The sequence below is a fragment of the Lissotriton vulgaris genome, chromosome 12, assembly GCF_964263255.1.
Source record: "Lissotriton vulgaris chromosome 12, aLisVul1.2, whole genome shotgun sequence".
Lineage (NCBI taxonomy): Eukaryota > Metazoa > Chordata > Amphibia > Caudata > Salamandridae > Lissotriton > Lissotriton vulgaris.
Genome location: NC_141700.1, coordinates 349,752,951 through 349,775,988, shown reverse-complemented (window position 1 = coordinate 349,775,988; position 23,038 = coordinate 349,752,951). Strand labels below are relative to the sequence as shown.

General features: G+C 45.6%; 1 protein-coding gene across 4 annotated transcripts in view; it reads left to right on the top strand.

The window, feature by feature from the left end:
* Positions 1-23,038, top strand: part of MYLK3 (myosin light chain kinase 3) — a 709,471-nt gene that overhangs the window by 279,270 nt on the left and 407,163 nt on the right. For all 4 annotated transcript variants that reach the window (XM_086945117.1, XM_086945116.1, XM_086945114.1 and 1 more), the window contains exon 4: positions 2,313-2,887. In XM_086945117.1, the coding sequence (XP_086801243.1) occupies positions 2,313-2,887 (575 nt within the window). The remainder of the gene's footprint in view (positions 1-2,312; positions 2,888-23,038) is intronic.

The window sequence follows — 23,038 nt, the reverse complement described above, 5'->3', positions numbered from 1 at the left end:
CATCGCAAACAGAATGTCTCTCAACACGAGCAGTCACAACCCCCTGCGACTGCTCGCATTGAGAAATATGTCTGCCCACATTAAGAAATCTCGCCGGGAGGTGGAGTGTTCTCGCTCGCGATCACCAACTTGGCGTTGGGAAGCGCGAGCGAGCAAACATCTCGCTGGGAGGTGGATTTTCCTCGCTCGCACTCGCCAACTTGATGTTGGGGAGCACAAGCGAGGAAATTAACTTCTCCGCTATGCGGAGGGGAGTTTTTTAGAACTCTGCGGGCTCCACGGAGTGTGGAAAAGTCCTCAAACTACGCAAGCGAAGTGGTGTTCACCGCCCGGGCTTAGACTTTATTTGGAGCCAGATGCTATGGGGTCCGCACTCTCTCGGGATTGCTACTCATGGCAGGGGAGGGGCTGCCCAGACCAATCTTACTGAGCTCCGCTCAGAAAGTATTCTCCGGCTTGGTGAAGTGTTCTGTTAGTAACTACCGCTTTACAGGCAGGCAGAACACAGAGACAGATGAGCCTCCACCTTATAGTAGCATTAATCTGCATAGGTAAACTCTTACAACACTGCTCAGCTAGCATCAGAACTTTCCAGCAGAGGTTTGCAGGTTCTTGTGCAAAGTTATAGGTGAGAATGCCCATCCCTAGTTGCTTCTGCTGAAGTCTCTCGTAATTCTAAGGTCTGAGCAATTGTTGTGGATAACTACAACATATTTGTTTAATTAAATAAATAACATGCCAAAAAGAAATGGAGTAGTTTCTAGAAGACATGACACCCATTTATTATCATGGAGGATATTCCATTATTTCGATCTTCAGTAAAGGGGGAGCAGTTCACTTCTTGATTACCATGCGGTGATGCAAGCACAAGTTAGATGGCACTTGGCCCTGGAGTGTGATCCGGGTGCTGTTCCAACACCAACCCTGCTTCTCTGCTGGCACTCTCTGTATGCAGTGGCATCTCTGCTCTTCCCAGAGAAGCAAACAACACTTCCCAGCTTGTATGAGGACTGGTGTGCAGTTGCTGTGTTGCTGGCGGTAGAGGACGCCTTTACTTCCCTCTTCTTTGTCCCTTTGTCTCTGCACCGCTCTGTATTACAGACATGGGTGCAGAGGGAAAGAAGCTCTTGGGGGTGCATTCACAGTACGCTACCTAGAAGGTGGCACAATGTGAGTGTACCTCCTGAGAGCAGCCCTCTGGAGGGAGGAAAGGGGGTCCTATGGACCTCCCAAACTCCCCTTGCAGGAGGGTGTAGTCACTGACTCCACCTGCCCACAAGGGGATCTCTAATCTCCTTTGAAACTGCAGAAGGGTTGCCGCCAGCACTTTGAAAATACAAAGCCTTTTCAAAGCAGCCGCTCCAGTGTTCACAGGTGCCCTGGGGGAAGTGCATTCATCATAATAGGGCGTATTTTCATTGTTTGCACTAGGAGCACCCATTTAAAAGGTGCGCCTGGCACAAAGAATGAAAATATGTATTTTCTGTAATGAGGCCTCTGATGCCTGGCATGGTCTAAAATATGAATAACACTGGCTACAAAGCTAATGGCTGAATGGCGGGGACCCATCGCCCCATTCTACACATGCTAACAGAGGCAGAGTCATACCTTGAATGACATGTCAAGCAAGCAATGGCTGAATGCAGTGACCCAAAGCCCCTTTATGTGCTATGCATCATTGTTTGTTTTGTTTTGAATGAGTCTGGGAGACAAGTAAAGTTGTCTGTAGGTCCGACTTAAAACAGCCAGTGACAGCCACAATGAAGCACAAGTACATCTATGTAAAATAAAGTGATATTGCCATGTTTATTTCTAAAGCAGGCAGCAAATGGGAAACCTCATTAGACCTCTATATATTTAGTTATTTGTTTATTATTTTATGTTTTTATTTATTGCATAATTTCTACAGCACAATCATAGTTCAACAGCATGGTCAGAGATCTTGACGAAACAATAAATGTTAATAAGTAAATATAAAATGAATTAGAAACAGTACCATAATACAGAGCATTTTTCCATGACTTAAGGAAATAACATAGTAACAGTCAAAGAAGCAATTAATTCATATAGTTATTTTGTCTGGATAATTGTTGATGTTTTTTTAATGACTCATCATTTAGCTGTAGAGATCCTGGTTCTCGAAACAGGAGTTCATAGAAGTGGTGTGTACAGTATTAATGTATTTTGCTAACAGTTTCCTGTTAAGTCAAGAGGAGAGTGATGCAAAATTTCTGCCATTTGTCATTGCGCTAGCCCACCTGCACCTCTAAATCATTATCACATCTTCCTAACACAAGATATTTGTTTTACAGTGACTCTGTGCCTTCGCAACAGGTTGCTACACTGGAGACCATATCAGTGACTAGGGAAAAAACCTCTTGTGATCTGGCACCAAAAAGTTTGAAAGGGAAATCGTCCTCTCTGGCATTGACTGAGGCAGAAGGAAGCAGACTTTTGCCAGGAAAATTCATACATTCGCCATGCCATCAGGACGGTAGAACGGACCCAGTTGAAGTGGGAAATATAGTGAAGCCGGACAGCAAACAGGTTACACATGGACCCAAAGAAGGGAAACTTCATCTGCGTTTTCATAAGTCTTCAGAGGTGAAGTCGAAAGAACAGTCAATCCCAAAATGTACCAAACGACCAGAGACTACAGAAAAGGAGCAAGGGAAAGGTGAAGAAAGTCAGTTTCAAAGCTGTACAGATGTACCCAGGCCTAGCAAAGAACCAGACAGTGCTATGGAAGGGAAAACGTGTGACCAGGTTGTATCACATGGAAGTACACAAGCAATTGATCCAGTTCGATGCCAAAATCAGCCAACGGACAGCGAAAGGCAAGACGATACAAGCAGTGTCTCTGGAGCCCAGGATAGCATCGTTGTAGGTGGGTCATTTTGTTGATATCACTATATGCTCGCTAGACTTTTGAAACAAGATAGGAATGTGGATGTTTGTAGGATAGAAGAGGGCAGAATTTCTCACCAAACTCTAACACCAGTGAATGAGATCGAGTAAGAGCATGACCAGCGGGAGCAGGACTTTGAAGGATTGTGTTAGGCTTCAAAATCACACCCTGTAGATAATTCCCTCTGGTCACAGTGAACAGGTGTGGCAGAGCAACTCACAGTGCATAGTTAAGCATATGTGAATGTACAGCTGACTTTTTTAGGCACAGGATAACAACTGGATTTGAGTGGAATTATACGGTGTTAAACTGACCTCTGATGGGACTTCATCTTCTCCAGGTATGTGTGTGTGTAAACACCTGCTGGCCTGAGAAGAGTGGTTTCATTCTCAGATCCATATGTTAAGAAGCAGGTTTTATTTTTTCAGAGAAAAAAATATTATTTTCAGCATTTTTGAGAAAAACAATTATTTGCAGCATTTTTTAGAAAAACAATTATTTGTAGCATTTTTGACCTGGCCTTTTTTAAAAGAGAGGCTAATGGTATATTGTAGGGAAGAAGTAGGTATGGCTTATCATGCGTGGAGTATAAAATGCATAGGACCTGATCTATTAAGAGACAGGTCACAAAATGTAGTTGCAAGCTGCGCACCAACCTGTCTCTGATTTTATGATGCAATATATGTACCAATTTATTGCGTCATAATATTTCCAGGTACAGTGGGTCACAGAAAGGTCGCTATTTACGACCCCCTGTGATTGTCTTGTTGTAAATGAATCCAGGTTCTCAGTATAAAGTTCCAGAAGTAGATGTATTTCCAATTAAAGATAAGACAGCTTAACAACCACAAGGACTGTCTACAAGCGCAGTCAGGCTTCAACTGACTCCCCACAGAACCTCCAACATAGAACTGTAATAACATTCTAAGTTCTACAACTCCTTTCTACATCTTACATACATAAATGGAATACCACATGTCTATAAACCCAGGGATGGCGGTCTGCACGGAACAGTACCCCCCATGCCTAAGTTTGCATTCTCAAATGGATGAGAACGTTTTTAAAAGGAACCAGTGGTGCTTAAAACATGTTCCCCGTTGGGCGATGGATCAAGGGATGTACATATCTTTAAGAACTTCAATTGGAATGAAACGCTTCTTTAACACCTCGTCCTCATTGTGATTCATAATGGGGCACAGAACCCATTTTGGCAGTCAGGAATGCTTTTCTGACTAGCAAAATGGATTTAGTGCATAGCAAAAAACATTTTGCAGGCGCAATTCCTATGATTTTGCGAGACACAGGATTTGCGTTTTGCACGGCAGGTTCTCAGTACTTCTTGTCTCTCTCAATATCTAGTTACATTTACCATTAATAAAGAGTGCCAGCAGGGGCGCCTTAGGCATGTGCAAGCTGTGCACCTGCACAGGGCCACCAAACCCAGGGGCCACCACATCAATATATATCCTTAATATAATAATCCTCTGAGTATTGATACATATATGCGTGGCGGCCCCTGGCAGGGATTTGGCGGCCTCCGGCTCTGTTCCACTTCCAAACACCCTGACCCCTCCCCTCTTCCCTGGCCTCTGTGCTCCGCCCCGCCCGGACCCCTCTTCAGGGGCTCCTACCTACGCTCCCTGCCCAGGGCCACCATGAACCTAGAGCCGCCCATGGTGCCAGTGGCCACACTGTACGCATTCCTGATTTTCACACCATTCCTGTATCCAATATCCTGAAAAAAAAACGAAAGTTATAAAGTGACACAGGCCTCCTTCTTGTACACCCTCTTCATAAATATTTTGCACAGCTCAGTTCATGTCCTCCCAGAAATTCGTTAGTCATGACAATAGTCATGTCCTCTCCCAATCTTTCAAAGCACAGTATTTCACAGCCATTCTCTTTAGCATGTGAAATTGCACTACCACAAATTCTCTAACTAGGTTTTGCAGGATAAATCTTCTCCTACTTCCTCCCCTATTACCAGCAGTAGGAGGGACAAGAAACCCACAATAGAGAACTACCTCCCCCCACACTCGAGAGAGAGAGAGAGAGAGAGAGAGAGAGAGACAGAGAGAGAGAGAGAAAGAGAGAGAGAGAGAGATAGAGAGAGAGAGAGAGAGAGAGCGAAAGAGAGAGAGAGAGAGAGAGAGAGAGCGAAGAGAGAGAGAGAGAGAGAGAGAGAGAGAGAGAGAGAGAGAGAGAGAGAGAGAGAGAGAGAGAGAGAGAGAGCGCCTCAACACTTGTGCAAGTCATGGAAACATTGCATCCTTACATCTTCCCTGAGACCAGTAGGTGAGTGAAAAGATTAGCAAAAAAAATCTTATATACCAACTATCCTCTCACCAATAATTGCCAAAACATACCCATCAATTTCACAAAAAAAACTCTACCCCAGCACTCACCTAACATGGACTACTGTGGCACTTGCTTTTAAACTAGAAAAAGTGCATTACTTCCCCATGCTCCCTATTTAAATTAAGTGATTTTTTCCTCAACACCCATAGAAATGCTTCAGCACCATTTTCCAATTACATCAAAAATGATGGCTACTAATCATATAGTGCTTCATCATTCAGCCAAAATGATCTGCTGCCCTCAAACACTACATAATAACATACTCAGCTACACAGTAATATGCCCCCACAAAAATGTCAATCCCTTCATAACTCGTGTCCTACCAAACAAGCCCTGAGTGCTTCTCCTCTCATGTTTCTGACCCCTGTCACACAAATCTCTCTTCCTCCATGTGCTTCTTGGCAAAAAACTCTTTCCTGCTGGACACACTTTTCCTCCTCAAGCATAAAGTAATCATATTTTGCTGGATGCTGAAGTCTCCCTGAAACAAGAACATTGTCTGCTCTGCTGGAACCCAGTGTCACCCATAATAACGATGACTCACTACATCATTGATTTTCTGTGCCAATCAGAAACACAGGACGTTCATGCACTAACCTGGTGCACAGAACCCACAAAACGACTAACGGCAATAACCCGAGAGGATCCCTTGAAACACTGTACAGTGTACCTTTTTAGGTCTCGCACCTGGCGACACAGCGTGAAAGCGCTGTCGCCAGCGAGACCTATAGCTGTCGACTCTGCTTTCAAGGGCCTTGAAAGGGAGACAGGAGATGGGCACGCGCAGGCTGCAGGCCGGACTGGGGCACGCGCGCGTTCACCATTTACAGTTACGCGCTGTACCCATCTCAAGTCTCCCTTGCAAGCCTCATGCACTTCTCGCATGCAGTAATGGCCAACACACACACAGCCACCCCCCCCCCGCTTTCGCTTCGCGTTAAACACACATGCACGCGCACACGCACGCGCACACGCACACAGACACACGAGCACACACACACACGACTGCACACACACATGACTGCACACACACAGAGACACGCACACACACACATGAGCACACACGCACGCACACACACACGAGCGCACACACACACAAGTGCACACATACAGAGACACACAGAGACACACACGCGTGCGCGCACACACACACACCACACCCCCCCCGCCGCCGCCACCCCCAGTACAACTAAGCCCCACTCACCGCATCAGCGCCACTCCGGTCTTCTGCATCCTCCGCGTGGCTCTCCCACAGACATGGGAGCCCCACGTCACCACTGATCCTCTGGGCCAGCCACTCCGTGGGCGTGGGCTTCCTGCAGAAGATGGAAGTCCCGCCCCACGACAGGCGTGACTCTCCCGAACTTCCAGTTTCGGAATGTACACGCTCACAGCTTGTTTAATTCTGCAGTCAGGCTAAGCGACAGCTGTGAGTAATCGGTGTGCTTTTAACATTTTATTTATGGCACAATGCACTTTGTTATGCCTTGTTATATTTAGTGAATGATTCCGCTTAACTTGCTTTTTCAGGGGCACATACTCCGGCATTCGTGATCTTAGCAAGTCACTGTACCATGTTGCTGAAGGATATTTTCTAAAAGACCTTTGTACTTTTAAATTGATGGGTTTCTCAGTACACGGATTAGCTTTTTTTTTCCTGCCAAATCTACATCATCAGTAATAATGGGTACTGCTCCTACAGCTAATTTATGATGAATGGTTTCTTTTGTCTCTTTTGATAATGTTCGAAATGTCATAATTTTATGGCGATGTTTGGGCCTAACTATAGGCACCTTTAGACATAACTCAGCTAGAATTAATTAGTGGTGATTCCAGACCCTCGGAACCGCATTAACAATTTTGAAGGAATCAAAGTTTACAGAAATGTGATCTAAAGAGTACCCAGGCCCTGGTGTAGGGTACTCAATTAACTGAGTTAGCCCTGGTATTGTTACAGAATCGATGACCTCTTTAGCTATGCTTGAGTCATTTTGGCTAGTCTGCGGTAGCAACCATACAGAGCTCTTTCACCTACTTCGCTATTAGCAGCGGAAGCAGGGTACTCCGAGCCTCCTCTACTCAATATCACTGGGGAGCTCCAGGACAGTGTGGGGGGGGGGCTGACAATGTGAGCACTCCGGCACATCACTGGCGTTGGAGGTGCTTGACTGCTCTGGGTCCCGCCTGCATTCCCAGAAGATGGCGGCTGTGCCATCGGAGTAAGATCCACCCTGGACTGCTACAGACTGTGCCGCATGCCCATACCTAACAGGTGGTGTGGCCGATCCTGCGACGTGGCCCTGTAATCCACTTGGCAGCCTGACTCTCCCAGGACTCTGTCCCAGATCAATGAGTGGGCACGGACAAGGAAGGCAAGGAGCGTGGGGCCGCCCAAGGGCATTAGGCACCACTGTGTCTGAATGCTCCCTGCCGCATAGGGAGGGACTGCTGCCTAAAGCTTACTGCCCTCTATGTGACCCTGGCCCTAACCCCCCATTAGACTGACATATACGCCCTACTCCTCCCTCTGGCACTTACACTGCCATAAATTGCCATCAGAGACTAATCTCTCAACGGCTTGCGGTGACAGATTATTGCTGGATGTTAAACCCTCCCTTACTAGAGGGCTGGCTTGCCAGTCGCATGATGGCCGTGCAGGATTTGCACACCGGAATGACTCATATGTAAGCCTCACTGAGCAACGCTATTCCCCACGCCTCTTGGGCCCTTCGAATTCTGGCAAGTTTTCTTCATAAATTCTGAGAGCTGGGATTCTCCTTTGTTTGTGGTGGACTCCATGGGGGTGCTGGTGTACTTGGTGCAAAGCACGCTCTGGCTTAAGCTACCAGGAACATTGCCTCCTTATGTGTTGAGGACCTCCTCCACTCAATGTTGTTCACCTTGCCCTCTTGCAGCTAGTTGGGGTGACATGGCTGTTCATCACAACATTAACAAGCATTTGCAATGCAATAGATCTCGCATTTACGCAAGTTTAAGCTATTGGCTTTGTAAATGACAATGCCTTTTAATTATGTTTTTAAAACTAAAACTAAAGCATAAATAAAAGGCATTGTCATTTACAATGCCAATAGCTCAAACTCACGTAAATGCGAGACATATTGCATTGCAAATGCTTGTTATTTATTTCCCTTTTGTTTTATAGAATGAACACCCTCAGTTGTCCTTCAGTACCAATGTCTCAGTCTATGATATAACTGTCCGAGTCGTTCAAAGTTCTAATATCTGATGTTTCCTATGCCTTTTTGTTAAAGAACATTTGCAAACCAATAGATTTGGCTTTAATGTATTAACACATGTTAACACACTCGTGCATAAATGCACACAGACCATGTATTCCATGTCTTTGTGCAACCTGCCTCTTTCTGTGTCACCTCTGTCTATGCCTTATTTTGTATTTCCCAAGCTTACGGTGCTGCATGGCACTAGCCCCACAAATAAAGGAATAAGAAAACAGCAGCACCTCAAGCTTCAGTAATAAAAACCAGGTTCAATATGTTTGAGGTTGCTATATGTTACTGTTTACATTTCTGATTTATCATGGGGATTTTTTAGTCATGAAAACATTGTCCATCTCTCCTTCGCTTGTCTATGTCTTATTTTATCGCCCTCCTCAGTCTATGCCTGCTTTTTCTACCCTGGTAGGGGATACCCTTGCTAACCTGATAGTGAATAATGCGCGCATTGTGATCCTAGGTGATTTTAATTATTGGCCCGGCGATCCTATGGAGAACTCCCAGTCCAAAGAGTTCTCGGATTTACTCACTCATCTGAACTTGACCCAACTGGTTGAGCTTCCCACCCACAAATCTGGTCACATCCTTGACTAAATTTGGTCAGCTAATCTAGAGGTTTCTTTACTTTCGGTCCTCCCCTGTTTGTGGTCTGACCACCATCTGATTTCCTTTTCCTTACCATTAAACCCTGTGGTTAGTACCCCTCCTCCCATTAACATTAAAGTCAGGAACTGGGGACGAGCCAATATTAACGCCTTGTGTGCCTCTCTCGTCTCTTCTAGCTTACTAGATGGTGACCATTGAGATCTATCCCTCCATGATCAGGCTTTGGCTATTAACACCTGGCTAACTTTGTCGTGTGCTGAGTTGGTCCCCTTGAGATCAATTCGACTCTCGCGCTCACACGATTCACAAAAGTGGTTCTCTTCCTCGCTCCAAACAAAAGAATTCCAGCTTAGACAGGCGGAGCGTAAGTGGCGTCAGGGCTATGACTCATCTGATGAGTTGTCCTACTCCACTATTCTCAGGGAATATAAAAAAGACATTCTCGCAGCTAAAATTCAATACTTCTCTAAATTGATTGCATCCTCTCCTAACAAGCCTAAGGACATTTTTTCCATCCTCAACAGCCTGTGCAAACTGGATAGAGTGACTGCTAAACCCCTTCCATCCCAAGATTTATGTGACTCCCTCCATGATTTTTTTTTCACTAAAATCTCTATAATAAAACAACACATTGCCCTCCCTTCCTCTTCCTTTGATCCCCCTCTCCCGCCTCTTAGCACTCACTCAATTACGCACTTTCCTCCTATATCTACTGAGATCTTTCTCAGTTTAGTGAATTCTACGAAATCGGGCTCTCCTACTGACAGCTGTCCCTCACACATTCTCCGGAAGATCTTCTCAATTTGTCCTGATGCACCCCTTGCCCTTCTCAATAAATCCTTGTCATCAGGTGTTGTCCCTAATCTTTTTAAGTCCGCCAAGATCGTACCGGTTTTGAAAAAGGCAGGTGCCGACCCTACTGTCCCTTCTAACTTTCGTCCCATCTCCTTGCTTCCTTTCTTGGGCAAGGTGTTAGAGAGACATGTAACTCATTGTTTGAGTTCCTTTATCGAAGCCTCCAACCATCTAGACTCCTATCAGGCTGGTTTTCGGCCTACTCATTCGACAGAATCAGTTATCCTCTCGGTCTTGGATGATTTAAGACTGAGTGCTGATCATGGTTCTTCCCAGGCTTTGATACTCCTGGATCTTTCAGCGTCATTTGACACGGTCGACCGTGTCAGATGCGCTGGCATCTTGGATGTTGCCCTAAGTTGGGTCTCCTCGTTTCTGGAAAACCGCCAACAGGCGGTCGGGCTGTCCCCTTTTTGTTCTCCCCCCCCCCCCCCGAGCGGTAACCTGTGGTGTTCCCCAGGGTTCCGCTCTTTCTCCCCTTCTTTTTAATCTTTATATTTTTCCTTTAATCTATGCTTTGCATCGTCAGGAGGTCACAGTGTTTATTACGCTGATGACCTCAAACTTATTTTTACCCTTTCTGCTTCCTTTGATTCTGTCTCCCATTTTCAGAACACTATGATTTTCATCCATGATTGGATGTGCACGAACCATCTAAAGCTAAATCCCGACAAGACGGAGCTCGTCTTGATCGGAGGCTCGCCCAATCCTTGGTGTTCCAACTTTTGGCCTCCCTCTCTTGGACCTGCACCCTCTGCGTCTAAATCTGTGAAAAGCTTGGGCATTAAAATTAGTGGTGACCTGTCGATGCACACTCAGATCAGCATGATTGTTTCTTCTTGTTTCCTATCTCTCCGTATAATTCGGAAAGTTTCCCGTTTCTTTACTATTGATGCTTTGAAGTCTATCCTCTTAGCCCTTGGTATCTCTAAGGTGGATTATGGCAATTCTTTGTATATTGGCATCCCTGCCTATGAATTGCGCCGACTTCAGCTCATTCAAAATCAGGCTGCTAGGCTGATTTATAGTTGGTCTAGATTCCACCATGCCCTCCCGCTTCTTAGGCAACTGCATTGTTTGCCGGTTACTCATATATGCCAATTTAAATTAGGTTGCCTCATTTTTAAATCTTTAGCGGGCTTAGCTCCCCATTATATGGCATCCAGGCTCCTAATCTAAACTCCCTCTAGGAATTTACGGTCTTCGTCAAAAAACATTTTGGTTGTCCCTTGTTTTGTCAGGAAGAAACATGGGGGGTCATGTTTCTCTTTCTTGGCGCCCAGGTTTTGGAATGCCCTCCCTGACAACCTTCGTTTTTCTCCATCGTTTTTGGAATTCCGAAAAGGTTTGAAGACTTGGTTATTCATCAGAGCGTTTGAAGTCTAAGTTGTCATTTATGGGAACTGCACTGTACTAGCGCCATGAAACCTTTTTGGTATACGTGCGCTCTACAAATTGCCCCAACTTCAACTTCAACATGGGTAAAGTAAAGATAAGGATTGTGAAAGGAATCCGGAAGTTGACTGACTAATCTGAGAAGGTTAGGGTTAGAGATCTGCATGTGGTGTTTCGTTAAGAAACTACATCTCAGGGCTCATCTTTGTAATTTCCACATGAGGCAGTGCAACGAAGATTAGTTTATTAAGTTAACTAATTTGCATTTCAGGAACTCCTTATGGATAAAGGCAACCCCCCTTCAGTTTTTGCTGTTCAGTCAAGGAAGATATTGTATAGCAGTGATTAGACAGGGGTGCGGAGGATGAGCAGAAGTAGGGTTCTTTGAACAGTAGTGGATGAGGGCAGAAATGGAAGTTAAATGTAATAATTCAGACTTGCAGTTCAGGAGGGCATTGTTTATAATGTTTTGCTCTGGAGATGGTGGTAATTGGATTTGTTCTCAGATCTGTGATCACAAAGTGTTCAGGTGTGTGGGGTGTGTAGGAAAACGTTTCCACCCATTTTGTCCCCAGGATTTTTTGCTTTTAACTGCCTGGTTTTCAGACTTTTATTGCAAGTGAGTATCACTACCCGAGTTTCACTCACTGTAAATTCACAGTATTTAAACTGAGCGTGTTAACCTTCATTGGCCGCCTTTTAAGATAAGGCTCCTGCTGTGCACCTAGAATAAGAGGCTCAGGACAGGTTACATGTGAACATGTGCAAATGCATGTTCACATGTGTGTGAGACTACCATCTTGCGCAACCTGTGCACAGATTGTCTGTCTTAGACAGGACTCTTCAGGTATTGACTATATAATGTGAGTGGGCATTCATAGTGTAGGGCTGCAATACTTACTGAAGGTTTGTGGTTCTTTCACACTGTACTCATTATAGGCAAAATCTGCCTAAAGTAATTTTTCACTACCAGGGCTTACATGGTCCAGCAAGGTTCCAACCTGGGGATAATCATGCACTCAAGTGTGAATTTACTGCCTCCAATGACCCACATAAATACCTTCTGGTACTTTAAGATTTGTCATATCTTATTGGCTCAGCTCAGGATCAGATTCCATGTCTTTGCCACTCCCCTACTTGGCCAAGTTAATTACTTTTTTCTCCAGCAGAGGGACCAATGGCCCCCTCCACAAAATACAGTTTTTAGGAGTTCTTGGCCTAGTTTCTGGGAAAGGAATGGATGGGGAGGAATTATACATCTCATAATTAGCTTGTTACACTGCACTTGGTCTGGGACAGTCCAGTCCCACTGGTACAAAGGAGTACCAGACCTCTTGAACTAACTCAGGAGGGGTTCATCTTTGAAGATTTGGTGGCAAGAGATCAGGCTAGCTGTGTCATTAAAGGGCGAGGCTGAGGCTCTCAGGGGAGCTCTTTCCACAACTTGAAGTCGCTTGGGGTGCCCAAGAATACTGTGTAGTAGATTTGGGAAATTGGTAGAGGGATAATGTGGCATCCTAGAAATGACCAGTGGTTGGCTTATAGAACTTTCCAATGCACAAAAAAGCCCCTAGTTAGAAATGGGGTCTCAAGTTGGAAGTGGTTTGCACCCCGTCCAAGTACGGATCCACACTCTAGAAAGGGTAAGTGTGCTACACATTCAAGTTTATCTGTGGTCACCCTCTGGTAGCTTGGACCAGTTTAGAAAAATAGCCATATTTATCAGAGTAAAACAAGACCAAAACAGCAACAATCCAACACAACTAGTCCGGAAATGATCAATATTAAATAAAGGTATAGGTCTTAGCTCCAACCAGAGATACTGTGTTTCTATCTCAACGTGCTTGACGGGGATGAATCCACAAGTTAAGGCTAGCGATACGGAGTCTCACAGACCCCAGTTACAGAACCTTGAAGACGTTGAGAGGCATAGGGGAGGTGAGGCGTTGGCTCCTTACTATTATGCAGGTCGTTGGCACGTCAGCGCTCTGGGATGGTGCATTGCACAAAGGAAGTGTGGCGTCAATGAAGCAAGTGAGGTATCAGTTCCTGGAAACGGTGCAGAGTCGTTGAGCCTCTGACGCCCAGGGATGATGCGGGGTGCAGGGAAGGTGGTGTGGCATTTGCAGTTAGGCATCTGTTCCGATGGCGAATAGGTGTTGATGTAGCGTTGAGGGTCAAGCCGTGAGTTGTCGATTTTGCAGTGCGAATGTCACACCAAGGTTCCACAGGTGCTGAGTCAGACATCACGGACTTTAGTGACACAGCTCTTGGGACTCACATGGTGGCTGTTCTTCGCAGGTGCTGCGGTGGCTTTGGAGCCTCTGTTGTAATTAGCGGTTGTTGCATTGAGCGGGGACCGCAGCTTCAGTGCAGGCAGCGGAGCGGCTTCGGTTCCGAAGTGACGCTCTAAGTTGATGTGTTGATTTCTACTTTTTAGCACACCAACGCACTTCCAAGGGTCAGGAACTGAATTTGGCACTACTTGGCAGAGTAGGGCTCTCTGCAGAAGAGCCCAGGTGCTGCAGCTGAAGTCTTTGATGGCCCTGAGACTTTCAATAGAGGAAAGATCAACTCAAGCCCTTGAGGAAACTATCCAGCACGATGCAGAGAGCAAAGCCCAGTACTCTCACTCCCAGGACAGAAGAAGTAGGCAGCAAGCCAGCACAGCAAAGCAAGGAGCAAAGTTGCAGTCCCTCCTGGTAGCACAACAGCTCTTCTTCCTGGCAGAATGTGCTCAGTCCAGGAGTGTTCTGAGTATTTGATGTCAGAGGTCTAGTACTGACACCCATTTTAGCCTTTGAAGTAGGGAAACTTCAAAGAAAGGTCTTTGTAGTGCACAAGACCCTGCCCTTCCTGGCCCTGGCTCCAGACACACCACAAGGAGGTATGCAGCTCTTTGTGTGGGGACAGGCACAGCCATATTCAGGTACAAGTTTCAACTCCTCCCACCACTTTAGCTCAGGAAGGCCCCCTCAGCCTGGTGATGGATCATCAGGATATGCAGGGCTCACCTCAGCTCCCTTTGTATGTAACTGTCTAGTGTGAATTCACAAAGCCCAGCAGTCACCCTGACCAAGACGTGAATTCTAGGGATAGGCAGAGGCACAGTTAAAGTAAGAAATGCCAAATCTCTAAAAGTGGCATTTTCAGACCTGCAATTCAAAAAATCAACTTCACTAAAAGATGTGTTTTTTAAATTGTGAGCCCAGAGACACCAAACTCAAATTTTCAATATGCTCCCCATTGGAAGTTACACTTGTAAAGTGTTATAAGGCCACTTCAATTATAAACTATGGGAGAAATATAGACCATTCTGTAGTGAAAGATTAATTTAGCAGTTTTGCACTACCAGGACATGTAAATCTCAAAAGAGCATGTCCTACCTTTCAAATTCACTGCACTCTGCACCTGGGGCTACCTAGGGCCTACCTTAGGGGGCCTTACATGTAATAAAAAGGGAAGGTTTGGGCCTGGCAAGTAGGTAAACTTGCCATGTCGATATGGCAGTTAGAATCTGCACCCACAGGCTCTGCAGTGACAGGCTGAAGCTTGTTTGAAGGGTACACATGTACACACTCAGTGCTGCAGGCCCACTAGTAGCATTTGATTTGCAGGCCCTGAACACTAGTAATGCATTGTACTAGGGGCTTATTAGTAAATCAAATATACCAATCCCAGAGAAATCAATCATATCATGTTTTAGAAGAGAGCGCATGTGTACTTTAGTACAGATTAGCAGTGGTAAAATGCCCAAAGTCCTAATGCCAACAAAAAGAAGGTCAGAAAAATAGGAGGAAGAAGGCAAAAGGTTTGGGGTAAACCCTGCAAAAAGTGCCAGATCCAATACCCCTGCACAAGGGAGTACCTTGACCGGTAAGCCCCTTGACCTGGGAACGACATTGACGAATGATGCGCAGCTGGAAGGAGAAGCCACCTGATGCCCTGCAAGGTTGGACTGAAGTATTTTGACTTTAGGTGACTCCCAGGACTAGGACAAGTCTCTCCAGGGCCAGTGGCGATGTGCCCGTAATGCCCCCTGAGGAACAGCTGACGGAATGGATCTGCTGGGTGTCCTTGGAGAGTTCCTCTAGGACTTCTGTGAAGAGGTCCTGGACCCACCGGTGCCCTTCAAGAAGCCAGGAAGCTCTGGGACTGGGTGAGTGAAGCAGGCATGGTGCTTTGCTGGCTTGTTGCAGAGGGACTGCGCAAGACACCCCTACCAGAAGGAGAAGAGCATTGGGAGTCAGGCAGAGGACAGGTCTGGCGCAGGTAGCCATAAAATCCACCTCACCATGAATAGCGCCTCTTTAAAGGTTTAAATGCCAGGAGGCTTGAAGGAAATGCTCATGGTGGCTAGAGCTAGCCACCAGGAGCAAAACAAGCCCAGCCCAAGTTGTGGCAAAATTGGGCCAATGAGGCCCCAGAATCAGCTGTGTGAGGTGTGACCCGTTTGCGCAAAGAAATTAAGAGTTCAAGGGCATATTGCCCTCCCATTTTACCAGAAATTACCCCTGTGGTGGTCAAGAGTCTGGGGGTCAGCACAACAGTCTCTGTAGTATTTTCTTGTGGAGGAGGTGTTTGTGGGGACACCTTCCCCAAATCATTGTTACCCCATGTGACCCAAATCTCCCTGAGGACCTATGGTAGTAAGTAAGGTCCAATAGATCCCACACCCCAGGTCCTAGGACACGGCTGCCAGCTGTGCCAGCAGCGGATGCTTATGTCTGGGGTAATGGGGCTTGGCCGCCTCTGCCCCCTACCTACCAGGAATGCCAAAGGGAAAATGCACAGAAATAGAGCAGAAGCCAAAATGCTAGCTCCCACGCAAGGCCGAGAAAGGCACACACGTGCAGGGAGATAGCATCCCCTCCTCTTCAGCTCCCGAGGACTCCTGAAGCTGTGGTTGCCCGTTTGGAACTGGAGAACACCTCAAAATAAAAAAATAAAACATGTAAATACCACAGCGTGAGACCCCGGGGAAAGGAAACAAAGAATGATTAACTCACTTATTAAACATGCAGCAATTGGGCGAGGGAGCACCCCTTTGTGGGGAATTACAATTTGCCTAATTTCTCTGTGGTGCCCCAAGGAATGGGCAGGGCACCACCAACATCCTGTAATGAGTATGTGAAGGCTGCTAGAAGTGCAGCAGTCCCCAGAAATGTTTCTTTATAAATCCTGCCCCAAGTCTCCTGGGGAATAGAAACCTGAAACCAGTTTTTACAGATTTCAACACACTCTGGGCTGAAGCTCTGTGCTCTTGGGTTCTGGAGTGTGTGGTCCCTTGTAGTTGGTCATATGACTGCAACGGCAGTCTAATAATAGTTAAAGGATGACTCTGCCACACATGTTTTTGTATTTAAAAGGCTTTATTCATATCATTGATACTGACAATGCAATGTTTACCATTATAATGAATGCTATTATTAATACTGTGCTATTTATTTTAATGGTGGTGCAATGTTGACATGTGGTTGCTTTTACTAATGTGGTGTTACTCTGAAAAAGCCAGTAGCCTGAGAATGACACGCCTGGAGGGCAATGTAATGCTTTAATTAATATTTCCCTCTATCTATATTATCCCTTTAACCTTTGTTTCTTTCATTGAATAGCTAAGAGGTTTTTTTAAATGTAAAGATGTCATTTCAATTCCGAACTAAAGCCTCACTTTAACCTTTAGCTTTGTCAGTGAATTTGTTTACATAAAGTCAGATGTCCATCACTGTAAAACCCTTGCAGGCCAGGCCCTGCGCCAAACCCCCGCCAACGCCCAACCTCCTGCCACTCTTGGCCTTTGGCCGTGCGCGCCGGGGTTTTGGTGCAGGCCCTCTGCCTACTGCATGGCAGGCACTCGACCCCCTTTTTTTTTTAAAATGTATAAAATGTAAAAGGCAGGCCTTTGGCTTTATCAAAGGTGAGCACATCAACATGTATATAGAAGACCTATTGACTTAAAAGTAATCAATCATTATTATAAAATGGACACTTTATAAAACAGGCACATTACAAGGTTAAAGAACACTTACTGTCTCAATCTACTTGAAATGTAATATTTTATTCAAAACTCGTAAATACATGTCTGAATTTTGTTGTTGCATTAATCAGGCCACAAACTGCAACCCGCTACAAGGGATCCTTGCACTCCAACTGAAGAGCGTACAGCTCCATGTCAGTATACTTTAAAAGAATGGCAACCTCTCCTGGAGTCATGGATTTAATGACCCTGGAAACTTACTGTGATTTTCTTTTATGTTGCTGAGGGACTGCTGTGGTTCATGCAGCCCTTCAAAACATAAAAAATGCATGGTGATGCAGCTGCCTAAGCTAGGGGTACCACCATGGTCAAAAAGTATATTTAAAAAGCCTGCGCAGTGCATTATGGGGTGCTTCTTCTCTGGAGCAGTGAATAATAAATGAGAGGCTCCCGCCACTTGTTTATAATACATTTCATTTTTTTGTTTATTTTGTGTATCCTGGGCTCTCCTGGATAACCCCCACATTTTATTTACACATTGGGGTTGCCATTTTAATTTTTTTCTGTGGATTTTCCTAATTGTTATGTCTGTAAGAGTCACTGTTCCTAGATCGGTCTGAAACAGTACCTCAGAGAACATGCAAATCTTGCGAACATGCCAGTTGAGATTTATGAAGATTGTTTAGAAACTGTGGTCTCTTAGAGCTGAAAAAACCTCCTTTGTGTGCATGATTGTTAAGGATTCTGAAGAAGAATGGATCAACCAGTCATCCAGATATGGTTACATGAATATATCCTCCTGATGAAGTAATGACACCGATGGAGCCAAAACCTTAGTGAACACTAGGGGATCCGATTTAAGCCTGAAATGTAAGACTGTAAACTGAAAATGGTGACCCTAAACAGCAAAACACAGACACCTTTGGTACTTCACAGGAAGCAGGATGTAATGATAAGCATCCTTGGTGTCTATTGTGGAAAGAAAATATGCCCCAACATCATTGAAATGATCTTTTGCAGCATGAGCATTCTGAAGTGACATGTCTTCACTCACAAGTTTATTCTTTTTAAATTTAACACAGGTCTGTAGTCCCCTAGGAAAAGTTTACAATAGATACCTTGGATCACAGCTCTGTTTTCCAGCAATGCCAGCACTCCTGCCAAAAGGGCTTGTCTCTCCATGGTGTTCGTGAAACAGGCATAGGATGATTCCTTGAAGTCTAGAGATACATGTTATACAATAATCAAATTTGATAATATCCACGACCCAGTGATCTGTGACAGCTCTTTCCCAAGTAGTGTAATAGCCCGTAATCCTTGCCTCAACCACCTGTGCAACGGTAGGAGATCTGCAATAGTCAGGATTTCCAGTTTGATCTCATATCATAATCATCTTTATTCTTTTCATACATTAGTCACACAGAATATATGTGAGTGCAGACCACCTGTGATTACAATGTACTCCTAATGTCAGTTCAACAAGGGGCCCCAATTACTTTAATCCAGTAAGATATGTAGTGACAGAGAGGAGTCAGATGAAGATTTGTATAAAATACATGCAATACAAAAAAGAGAAACGGAAGCCACCTTAGATGGAAGGGGCCTGTCTAGGATCCTCCAAGGTTTAGTACAGTAATACACAGGTGGCATCAGTATAAATCTGTTTATATCTCGAATATTCATAGTCCCCTTCATGGATATGGTTCCAGCTGTCTTCTGATGCTTTGAGTTAAGGCTGCGTTTGCCATTTGTCAAACAATTCTTCTGAGGTTTCTCCATTGGATAGGTCCACGACCAGTAAGCTATAGTACTCTGGAGTCCCAATATCAAACATGTGTAACACTTCCAAAGTGCATCGTGCTGTGGCTCCTTCTCCCTCTTAAATATTTCAGATATACGTATCTCCACATTTGTGAGTCATCAGCTCGCTATGTGTTTACAACTTCTGTAGTGTATAGTTCTTTCTACTGTCCAATAAAGTCACAGTTTTCATCATATCCTTCTCTTGCCAGGTTACTTTGGTACGGTTGTAGGATAGAGGCACGCATAGCTAAACGGCGCATGCCTCTACCACACAGCCTTGACCACAAATTCATCTTAACCACGCATGCCTATACCACCTAATTTCATGGTAAAAGCATGAATGGTAAAGGGGTTTGCATGGCTAAGGTCGCCATTACTCCGACCCCCCCCCCACCCGCCCTAAGCTACAGACCCCCTACCTGCCCCCCTGCCCTGAGGCCCAAAACCTTCCCACCAGACCCCCTCCCACCCCGCTTTGACCTCAACCCATTCCACTGCCCTTAGACCTTAAATCCTAACCCTAATTTAAATAACGATGCAAACCCCCTGAGCCCTAAAAACGACCCACCCTCTCCTAAGCCCTAAAAACTACCCGACTACCCATTCTCCTCCACTGCCCTGAGGCCAGAAACCTCTCCCTTTACATACACTAACCTGAACCCCTCCCACCCCTGTACTGTCCCTAAAACTACCCCAACCCGTTCCACTGTCCTTAGGCCTAACGCCCTAACCCCTAATCAAAAAACTACCCGAACCCCTCACCTGCCCTACAAAATACTACCCCGACCCCCCCCCCCCCCACAACCCACAAGCTCTGAAACCTACCCTGGCCACCCACCAACCCTGAAAACTATCCGGACCCCCCAAGCCCTAAAAACTACCCCAATCCCCGTCCTGAAAACAACCATGACCCTTGCCCTGAAAAGTACCCTGATCCCCAAACCCTGAAAACCAACCCCAACCCATACAAACCCAGCCCCGGCCACAGCCCCAGTGCCACTTACCTCACTGCGTCCTCTGTCTCTCTTCTGCCGAGCAGCAGCCAGCAGCTAGACCGCGCACTGCCATAACCACGCATATGCATGGTTAAGGCAAGTGTGGTAGTGCTTGCGTAGACGGAACACATGTGGCTGAGACCGCAGTGTTCCTCCATTTCCCCTTTGATACTGATCTAGGTCCCTTTGTTATATCATTGAATGTTTTATTATACACTTTCAGGTTTTCCTTCAATTATTTTTGTGTTTTTCAATACGTTCATTTGGGATGTAAACATTAGGTTGTCTTTATACACTGCATAGATTAGTATTGATAAAAATTCCTGTTCGGTCTTCTATAATGCTTTCTTCAGCATTTAGGGCCATATGTATCATACTACCGCAAAACGGTATGTATGTACAAAATCGCTATTAAATAGCGATTCTTTACCATTCCTAATTTGCGATTAGCAAATTGCTAATCGCAAATTACCCATTCATTTCCATGGGCCAGGAGGCCCATAGGAATGAAGGTGCAATTTGCGATTAGCAATTAGCTAATTGCAAATTAGGAATTTCTTCAAGGGTGCAGGGGTGTCTCAAGAACACCCTGCTGCACCCCTGAAAAAGACATTTGGGGGCATATGGCGCACATACATGCCCTAAGAGCATGTATGGGCGTCATATGGCACCTTTTGTTTTTTGGAAAAGAGCTTTTTGAAAAGAATTCGCTAATTACCCCCAACTAGAAGTTGGTGGTAATTTGCAAATCCTTAATGGCATTTTTTAAATATTTTTTGTTTGATACATTGCATTTAAGGAATCGCAAAATTTGCGATTCCTTATGTGCAATCGCAAAATAAGGAATTGCAAATTTTGCTATTCCTTATTTTGCATCAAACATGTTTGATACAGACCAATTGTCAAATTAGCATTCGCAAAGGCCGAAATTCGCAGAATTTCGGCCTTTGCGAATGCTAATTTGCTTGATACATATGGCCCTTAGCCATGAAACCTAGATGCTATATTTGAACATATTTAGTGTGATTCATATGTGTCCCAAATGTAGGTCTAAATGAAGGTATCTGTGTTCTCCTTTGCATTCTGCAGTGTTAGGAATTCGAAAGACCTGGATGAATTTGAGAGCAATAAGCACTTTCGTTTTTTAGGTCGAGCAGACGTAAAAGCAGGCGAAGCCTGCTGTCTGCGAAGACATCTTTTGCTGGCGTGTCTGGGGGAATGTAAGACGGTGTCCATGCACGAGCCTCTGCCGTCTCCGATTTGCCCTCGAGGGCGCGCACGGCGCTGTGCACATCCCCTGCCTGCCATTCACATGCTCTCGCAATCCAACACCACACACGCATGCGCACACACACACGAGCGCCCATGCACACATGCACATACATACAGAGACACATCCCCCCCGCCCCCGCACACACAGAGACACTCACACACACCAGCGCACATACACACGCACGCACACACACATACAGAGACCCCCGGCCCCCGCCCCACCCCGCCCCGCTGCACACATACACAGAAGCGCCCCCCCTACAACTAAGGCCCACTTACCGCCATTCCGGACATCGGCAGCCTCCGCGGGGCTCTTTCTCTGGCCAGGCACTCCGTGGGCGCGGGCTTCACAAAACAGAAGTCTTGCCCCACGATAGGTTTCGTTTTTGCCAGCGCGCGCGCACGTAGTGTCTCTTCAGGCCGGCTTGTTTCTAATAACTATCGATATTCCTTCTCCTTGTATTTTCATAGACTTTACGTAAACAAAAATCCCTTTGTTGTGAGTCGGGCCGCGCAGCTCAATACGCTGTCACACGTATTTACTTTATCCACTCCTTGCTACCGTACACGCTGTCCTGCTGCTTATTTAATCCCAGCAAATTGGATTTGGGCAGCACAAAACGCTGTCAGCATTCCAGTGCACCTCACTTCCTGGTGTATAAGACAAGGACCTGCTGCTTAGTTAATTTCAGGCAATCTGATTTGGTGACCTGCTTGTTTTACTAACGGGGCCGGCATAATGTTTTCAAAATGCATCGCTCGCCACAATGGCCTCTCGGGTGCCTCTCCTCACTTCAGCCCTCTCCCCTTGCCCCCCCCCCCCTTCCCTCCCCTTCACCTCCAACACAAATGTAAAACAAAGAGAGCGACAGCGCTGCAAAATCGGATACTTCCAGCCTGCGAGGCCACTGACAAGTAAGGCTGCTTTTTATTAATAATGCTTTTATTTTTTTTGCACACTGGTAATGCACAATGGCCGCTTGGGTGCCAGTTATGCATTATTAGTTATTCTGGGAAAATATTGTTCTTCTAGTGATAACCGGACGTAGCTTTAGTGCAGGAGGTGCATTAGCACCAGGTCCGATTTTTGTAAGGGTTCCTCTTATCCCCATTGTCGCTGTTGCCTTTTTTATCATCACCCTTATGTTTGGTCACTGAACTCGTGTGCATTGCTTGCTTTCTGATTAAACCCTCCTTGCTGTGCCACTGAATGGAATTTTACGTTTATAAAACTCACACACCGGCAGCAGTGGGAGGCGGGAAACAGTGTCATGGCAAAGGATGCTTCTGTGGCAACCATCTTCTGTTACTGAAAAGTAAAACAGACATCTAAAGGCTAGTGTCCAACAACTTGCCATGTGAATGCAGTGGAGGAGGGGGATTGTACAACACTAAAAGCCTGGCACATCACGGCACAAAGTAGCCTTTCAGCCTATAAGATATTGTTCAAGCCACTGAGTCTGGTGTGTTTGCATCAGCATGCCACCCTGCAGTACTCATAGCTCATGTGTGCAGCAGTGAACAACTACGGAAATGTGTTTGCACAATATTTTCTACAGCACCCGTCTGTTCTGTGTTAAATCCCTGGCAGCGCCATCATTTTCAGGACAGAAAG